Source organism: Triticum dicoccoides, chromosome 4A (assembly GCF_002162155.2).
Source record: "Triticum dicoccoides isolate Atlit2015 ecotype Zavitan chromosome 4A, WEW_v2.0, whole genome shotgun sequence".
Classification (NCBI taxonomy): Eukaryota; Viridiplantae; Streptophyta; class Magnoliopsida; order Poales; family Poaceae; genus Triticum; species Triticum dicoccoides.
This window is the reverse complement of record NC_041386.1, coordinates 660,690,283-660,698,666: the sequence shown is the minus strand read 5'-3', so window position 1 is coordinate 660,698,666 and position 8,384 is coordinate 660,690,283. Positions and strand designations below refer to the sequence as shown.

At 42.9% G+C, this 8,384-nt stretch overlaps 1 protein-coding gene across 1 annotated transcript; it reads right to left on the bottom strand.

The window, feature by feature from the left end:
• Positions 1-5,538: 5,538 nt before the first annotated feature.
• On the bottom strand, positions 5,539-8,384 carry LOC119287797 (phosphomannomutase-like). The gene is made up of 10 exons (XM_037567411.1): positions 8,149-8,384; positions 7,954-8,020; positions 7,743-7,819; positions 7,606-7,641; positions 7,464-7,519; positions 7,292-7,391; positions 7,097-7,192; positions 6,933-7,022; positions 6,660-6,711; positions 5,539-6,023 (listed from the first exon to the last, which is right to left on the bottom strand). Exons 1-10 carry the CDS (start codon positions 8,266-8,268, stop codon positions 5,968-5,970), a joined length of 750 nt encoding a protein of 249 aa, XP_037423308.1. The 5' UTR covers positions 8,269-8,384; the 3' UTR covers positions 5,539-5,967.

The following is an 8,384-nucleotide window of genomic DNA, read 5'->3' as shown; positions in this document are numbered from 1 at the left end:
AATGAGAGTTTGAACGGCCAAAGTAAAGGTATTTGAAAGTTAATAACTTTCCTGATCCCTCGCCGCCGTTAACAGTTTTGTGTCTTTTTTTAGCATTCATTAGATGTGCTTATACGGTGTGTTACAACATATATGGGGGACGTCATGTTACTAGAGAAAGAACATCAGGGCTTTAAACACGCAAGATTGGAGATGAACTTTTTATTGGATTTCTTTTTCAGAAAAAGAAAGATATTCTAGATATGAACACATTGCTAAAAATTGCATAATATTGTTAGCACAAATTACTTATATTAATTTTTACAGCTGGTTTTGATAACCTGCTTATATAGATAAAGTAAGAGAACTTAAATTGCAAGCTTTCTAGTGTGAAATGTGTAATTTTTCTTGGGCTTTAGGGTTGTAAGAGCAACTCTAGCTAACCCCCTATAACTGGTTAGAGGAGAAAAGAGTAATGCTAGATTCACGGGGCCTTCGCGGAGGGTTTACGGGCTGATCAAGAATTAATGGCCAAGATTTAATTAAGGGTATGCGGGCCCGTCAATGAAAATCAGGGAGGCAAATTAGGAGAGGGCACGTCAGCCACTCCGTAAAAGTCCGTTGGAGACAGCTCGTGAATCTAGCATTATCGAAGGAGAAAAATAGCTGGCTAACTGCATCCAGCCGAATTCCCAAAGCGGACTAAATATTATTATCCCTCCGGCACAAAAGTTTCCCCAACTCCCGTAAATATACTCGACCACAGCACGAACGAGAAAAAATTCCAACCCCGACCCTCTCCCGCCCTCGCAGCCACCCTTTCCCACCGTTGCTATCACCGATGACCCCTACTCCGGCTTGAATGGATAGTCAAAACCCATCCACCACCCCACTGGCCACCGCAGCCGTGCGTCACCACTAGTAACGACCCCTGCGCTGCCGCTCGCACCCAAAACAATGTTTGGCACAAAAAAACTTTTATGGTAGAATGCACATGTTACTTATGTTAGACGGTTTGATTTGCTATTATCTCCTTTCATTGTAGAATGCAAAACTGATTATTGTGTACTTATCATTCCAAATCAGGGGACACTATGGAAGGCCATCATATAGGCATTGTAAAGACTTTGCAGCCTATCCCAGGATAGATTCAAGTGATCCAAAAATATAGGGGACACATGAGGAGAAGATATCAAAGAAAAACTACACACACTAACAACAAACATAACTGGGAAGAAACAACGAGGCAAAGCCCAAACGACGCAACACGATCACCGCTAGCTTAATCAAACGGCATTGGCCAGCTGAGATCTAGCCAGGACACTACAGCATCGATGCAATCGAAAGGTGTCGCGCATCCGAGACTACACAATGTCGGGACACCACTTGTGCCACGATGTGCAATCGAAAAGGTGACGGGAGCCTGAGACGACACCACAACACATGTGTGCCACCAATGCAATCGCATATGCACTGCCTAGCACAGACATGAAGGAGCACCTGAGCATGAACTAGAAGAACACCAACGAAGACGACCAACACCCAAGCCACGTCCCTCCCGGGTAGGGGGAAACTGCATCCATGACCGGCACCAGGGGGAGCTGCCTTGCGTGCATTGGGGTCAATTGACCCATATGAAATTTGAAAATCCTTCACTAATTTAATACTAATACTATTCATTTAAGGAAGATGACCCCACTGTCATAGACATGACCCCATCAATCTTTTTTTCTAGCTGTGTCCCTGGTCGCCACAGCAAAGCCATCGAGCTCGCCAACCCAACGGACAAGCGCCCACCGATGTCGGCCCTTCCAACCCGCCCATGACAGCTCCCCGCGTCGGGAGCAAGCCACATCCATGGTTGACATCTTCAGGCCAAGGAGCTACCGACTAGGAGGGGAGGCCCTTGGTCGACGGTGGGATGGGCTCTCCCGGGCCGCCCGTCGGGGGAGTGACAAGGGAGACTGGGGGAGGGGGTCTTGGAGCAGTCTAAGAATCGCCTAGAACTAGCCCGAAGCAAGAGGGCACTGCCATGAATCTTTTGTAGTTACGGAGCTGCCGAGCATTTTCTAGGAGATCTAATGGTCCTTTATCTTCGGTAATTTATACTTCCTCCGTCTTAAAATAAGTGTCTCAATTTTAAACTAACTTTAATACAGAATTAAACTAAAGTTAAGACACTTATTTTGTGATAGAGGGAGTATCTACGTGGGACCACTTGGTGAAAACAAGTTGGGGTCGTTTCGTTGGTGACCTTCATATGCATGTCTGGCTACGTTGGAGCAGTTTCTGCCAAACATAGTTTGAGAGCAAGTTGTTTGGTTCGGGCCTGCATGGGAACCTCATAAAATACTCCATATTTCGTAGGGTAACCATATTGTAACAGTTCGGCGAATAAATTGACGATTGCGAAGGTGACTATGCGTGCGCTTTATCCTGGATTTCCATTTCGTAGACTTAGGTGACAGCTCCGGCTAATTACATGCCGGATGTGCTCGAGCCAGGTGAGGGGAAAGGAGGCTTAGGGTCACGGCAACCGACAAATCATCATATTTCACTCCCTCCGGGCAATTATCTATCAGGTAGCAACGAAGTAGCTAGCCGCTCTGTGCTAGGTGCATGCCTTAGACCACCTATCGGTGTTGCTTTCCTTAGCCATACTGGGGATGGTCTAAGAGCACTCTGTACTCCATGTTCATTGTACAGACTAGTTAACATACCAATCCAACCCCTGCTACAATTAATCACATACAACCCGTCTCAATCCAACCTGCACGCATTCCATATGTAACCTGCGTTGTTGCTGTGCCACTTAGGTAGTGGCTCCTCTTGGGTTGAACGGTAACCAAACGAGTTGCTGTGAATCCCAAAGCACGTTGCAGGACGGGCCGTATGGCATGAGGACACGAACCAAACTAGCCCTAATCCCTGATGCCTCTCAAGCCAACCCAACTCAGTAGGTCACCAATTCTTGAATGTACGGTCACTAGAGGTATATCACTAAGAGACTCGGAATGAACTATATTCATCCTTTAGGAATTGCTTATGTGAAGGTGCTTCGCAGCTCACCGTGATGTATATATATCAGATTGTGCAGCTGTAGTTATCTCCAACTCTAGTCCATGTGCAACTTCTAGCCCGTTCGATTCGCTATCTTGCATTTTTATGGTAGATTTATATCTTTACTATGTCATATGCTCACATGTTTTTGATATGATTGTGCACGTATGGACCATGGACAGTGTTATTAATGGTGTGCACTACCTACCTCTCGGTTCTGGTCCTAGTTACAACGTAGACTACATACTGGTTCTGCATGAGGTTTTAGAAGTGAACTCAAATATCTCAATTGGCTTAGAACCTGTGCAAAATGTACAAAAGATCATCCCTCAACTTACATGTGTATTTCTTGCCTTGTAGAAAATAATAATAGAATGAATGTAATTATACTACTCCCTCCATCCCTTAATATAAGAGCGTTTTTGACACTAGTGGGAGTACAATACATGTTGTTCAACCATCTGACATTAACTTATGTATGGTGAGTCAACTAACATGATTTTCTCTGGCACATAGAAAATTCTTTGATTTTGCCAAATAATTCTTGTATACTAGAAAAAAATCAAGGGTCACAATCATGTCTGAAAATGTCTAAGACTCCCTCTGGGCCAGGTCCAAGCCATACATCAGTTTGTCCTTGTGATTTCCCAAAGCTAGCCACGAAGTGATTAGCATTATTTTGGCATCGACGAATATGAGTAATACAAGAACTACATTCCTCCAAACTTCCTTTAATTTCTTTGATCTGAAAATATATTTTATAATCGAGATATCAAATTCAACTACCTTATGTTACCTCTAACATAGGGGAACATACATCCACTTGTTTATAAGTCGAGAGTTATTCTAAGCTTCATTCTTAGCATCAATAGTTGGATGGATAAAGAGAGAACAAAAAGAGGGCTAGGGCATCCTTATAGTCTTAAACACTAATGGCAAAGTCAGACTCCTGTGCTAGGTGGGATTTTAACCACTCAAGTGATGGTTAAATCCGTCATAATTCCATCAATCCTAGATGGATAACCATCCAGTAGAATGATAGAAAAGGATCCAAACCATTCTATCTCTACTGGAGTACTGAGATTTGATCGTGCCCATGCAATACACTAGTAAATTTGAACTAGGCAATGTAAGCATGAAAACATTTTCCTTGCCATTTATGTTTAGGTTTGCTCTACAAGCCCCTCCACATGTACTCTTTTATCACATAATTTGATCCACAATATAAAATGATCTCCTCCCTACCAGATTTCTCAAAGTAAAACCAAGCATGTCACATGACCAAACACATACGTCTCTTAATTCACACAATAAATTGTTGCCAGGCGGGATATACATTCTCGGTCACCTCTCCTTGAAAGCAATGAACACCAAGCCTGTCACAGCGCCAGATCAAAGAAGTCCTCATGTTGCTCGTGTATTTTTTTTCTTCTAGGATACAATGTTGACTAGTCAGCGGAGGTAAAAAGCGACCACACGAACTGGACAAGACAGGCATCTCCTCCATTTGTCACTCTAGTGCTACTCATTGTAGTTTAATTTAATCTCTTAGCTCCTAGGAAACTATTACTGTCAACTGGAAGCATGGTGCTGTAAAAAGGATAGAGCATGAACTAATCATTCATGAATTAGTAGATTACCTGCTAATGTCATCATCAGCTCTTAATTTGGACTTTTGCCACACAAATATGGCAATGTAGTAAGTCAATTCAAAGGGAATTATAGTAGGCATGTGACACTTTGAAAATTTAAGTGCGAACAAAACTAAACCCTGTTATGGGATCGAGTGAGTAATAAATTACTTAGATACATAAAGTTGGCAGTTCGCTATTGACAAATGTTGGACCTCCCCTGCCCTATAAATAGACCCATCTGCACTCAAATGCTATATATGTGCAATAACCGACCATTGCATAGAAACCTTAACCTTTAGTGGCCATCATATTGGAAGTATCTATGTGCAATGGTGTAGTCTGCTCCAACATACACAGTTGAAACCATGATGCTAAGTGGAAACCTAGAACTACAAAGTTCAGGGCGTGCTGAATCTGGTTGTGCTGGTCGTAGTGTGTGAGAAATTAGAATCATTAGGCTTATGTTTGTTCTAAGAGGCTTAACTGAAGATCTGTGGCACCTGTGATTCATTGATCCTTGCTACAGGAACTATATCTGAACCAGCATAGTAAGGTCACCTGATGGTCATTTATTTTATTGTTCCAAAATTGCTTCATCTAAATCAGATAAGGTATAAGTCAGTTTACCTTAAGCATGTGTAACTTGCAAACTGAAAGGTGAAATGGTCAATTTCGGCACCAGCCTAGCTTGATGATTTCCTGGAACCTAGCTCTTTTGCTGGAACAGGAATATCTGCTTGCTTACAGGAGTATAGTAACTATTTATCCTATATACCTAAATAGTTGATCTCCACTACATCTAATTCTCTTAACATGCAGCCTCCCACCTCACAAAGTTATGGCATACATATCTATGACATCAAAATTAATCCTTGCAATTATCCACATCATACTTCTTATACAAATCCATGTCATTAGCCGATCTTCTCATGCATGTGTTGTGCACAATTGATTGGAATTGGAGCTACAAAATGACCTTTGGGATTCGGATTGAGAAGTGAAAATAGGAAGTGGAAAAGGCTTACATGCATAGAAGTATTGGTTGGTGTATGCTCTCTTCACAAATACTGAAGCATTTTTTTCTTGGAAAGCTCTATGTCAAATGTATGTCCCATAACGAAAGACCATGTGTATCAAGAATAGTAAATATTGGATGAAACACACAATCTCAAGGAACGGTAAAATGTTTTTTTCTTTCCTATTTCTAGTTCCTGTACCTGAACCTAGCACACTATAGTACATATGTTTCTCTGAATGTAAACAGATGAATGTAAATGGGACAAGTGTCTGGTAATCACTTTGACAGGAAGATAGATCTGCACTGCTGCATCGTGTCGTCGGGGTTGGTAACTGCACATGTAAATGATTTGTCAGCATCAAAGCCAGATAAACCATGTGTTGAACTCAGCGAATAAACTGAATCAGGCAACAGCTTTAAAATTGCAGTCAAGTGGAGTAACCACATAATTGTTTTGCAACTAAATAACAATGGGAGCTGTGCAATGTTTCTGAAGGAGTATCGAATGCCTTATGGTTACTCAGTTCAGTACTCCATAAGCCTGAGGTACACTCTTCAAGGACTACAGCTGTGATGGTGAAAAGGTATTTTTTGGCAGCTTTTAACATGACTTAAAAAAGGTGTTACTCCGATGATTAGCTATGATGGTGAGAAGGTAGTTTCTGGCAGCCACTACAGCTTGATCACCAACAATTCAGAGAAGTTGGATGTTAATGATACTGCCCTCTGGCTTGAGCACAATACCAAATATGAAATCAGTTAGCAACTAATAATTTCGTTCTTTCATATTTGGCATTTACAGATGTACAAAGATGCTCTCTATGTCTCTCCTGTTCATTAACGAGCCATTCGAGAAATCTCTTGTCCTGCAAAATTACCTCATCCAGGGATGTCCTCAACTTAAATATATATAAAAAACTCCTTGATTTCACAAGCATAGAACAACTTTTAACATACAACCAGCATACCTGTATGACCAACTGTTCTGTCAGATTCAAATATCTCATGATCATTGCCACCCTATTAAATAGAATGGAAGGAAAAAGGAAGCACTAGTCAGACAAAATGCTACAGAGACAGACACGGTACAGTTAAGTTTGTAGTAATTAAATGGAATGTCGTTAACAGTGGCTTGAAAAGTTTGCTGAACACCTTGTGTGCACAAAGGTACTTCACTTCACAAAAGACAATGATATTTCTTACCTTGGGAGCACTGCACAACTAAAATATACATCTCTCACCTTGTAAGTTTTGTCCCCAAAAAAATGAATTTCTTTGAATTCTTCGAGATATCTCAAGCAGTAGGTTTTGTCCCAGCCTTTTGGGAATACCTGAATTCAGTGATGCACTGCTAAATACCAAACTGGATATTTATAGCGGATATGTCTTGGTTTACAGTACTTACATCAAAACTAATCTGCCCTCCAATGGAAAATGTGAGGTTCAAGTGGCTAAACTTGTCACGAAGTACTGAGACCATTTGAGGCCGAACGTTATGTACCTAAAGAAATTGAATAGGTTCAGTTCCTGTTCTTGTAATGGTACCTTTCCCCTTTCTGATTAGAAGTAAATTACTTGTGTTTTACAAGACGGTCTGCACCTTATCATACTTCTCAAAATCATCACGCTCCTCTTGACTACAGTTCCTCCCTATAGGCGACACATTGATCATTCCATTCCTGAACTCTATGAATGTACCCCTGGGAAACGTTAACATGGTCAGTAAAGAGGTAGCAGCGGCGGGAAATTTTTGAACAGAATTCGGTGCTGACCTTTTAATCGGGATATCCAAGTCCGCGATGTAATGAAGAGTGAAGTTAATGAATTCCTGCAAGGAAAGAACACATACCATCACTATCAAGGCCTCGGAAGTCGAAACTCATCTGCAACCCCACACGACATATATAGGCTCACCTTAATCTGGTCATCTCCAAGATACGTTTTCAGGCTCTGCAGCACCAGGAAAAATTCAGACGTGGATCTTTATGCAACTTACTAAGTTCATGCTAAAACAGTGTACATGTACAATGTGGACTGTGGTGAAGACTTACTTGCGTCCCGATAAGCTCGCCATTTCTGTACGCAACCAGACCGTTCTCGGAGAAGACGTAGTCGTAATCGGTGATGACTGCAGAGGAGAGAACGAACATCAGAGATTCAGACCCAATTGGTTACGGTTTCAGACAAGGTGAGCAAACAGTGCCTCGCGAAGAACTCTGAATCCTAGCAGACCGTCCTGCTGAATCCAGGCAGGCTGGGTACCTGATTTGCCGAGCTGCTCGGAGATCTTGACCAGATCGGATCCCCCCACCAGGCCCACGCTCACAATCTGCTCCCGGGAAGAAAACCAGAGTGCCACAACCAGGCATACAGCAAGTGGGAAATTAGATCTTAACCCACACGAGAATCCCACGGAAAGAGATACTGGAACGAGAGCGGGAGGGCCTCGGGCCTCACCTCGCGCAGCCGCTTCATGAACTCGCGCATCTCCGGCGACACCTCTTTGCGCGGCGCGGTGATGGTGTCGTCGACGTCGAAGAGTGCGAGCACCTCGGCGTTCTTCCTCGCCGCCGCCATCCTGCTCGTCCTCCCGCCGCCGCTGCAGCTGCTACGAGTAAGAAGGGACGGGGCGCGCCTCCTCGCGGCGGCCGCGTGATATAGCGCCGCCGGGGGAGGAGTTGGAGAGGGATCGA

What these genes read in the sequence shown, in the direction of transcription:
- LOC119287797 (XM_037567411.1), bottom strand. Translation starts at nt 8,268, where the DNA reads ATGGCGGCGGCGAGGAAGAACGCCGAGGTGCTCGCACTCTTCGACGTC. An exon ending in TCATGAAGCGGCTGCGCGAG is followed by an intron (nt 8,021 to 8,148) that starts GTGAGGCCCGAG and finishes TCCCGGGAGCAG; the next exon opens with ATTGTGAGCGTGGGCCTGGT. An exon ending in TTGGAGATGACCAGATTAAG is followed by an intron (nt 7,520 to 7,605) that starts GTGAGCCTATAT and finishes CTTTCCTTGCAG; the next exon opens with GAATTCATTAACTTCACTCT.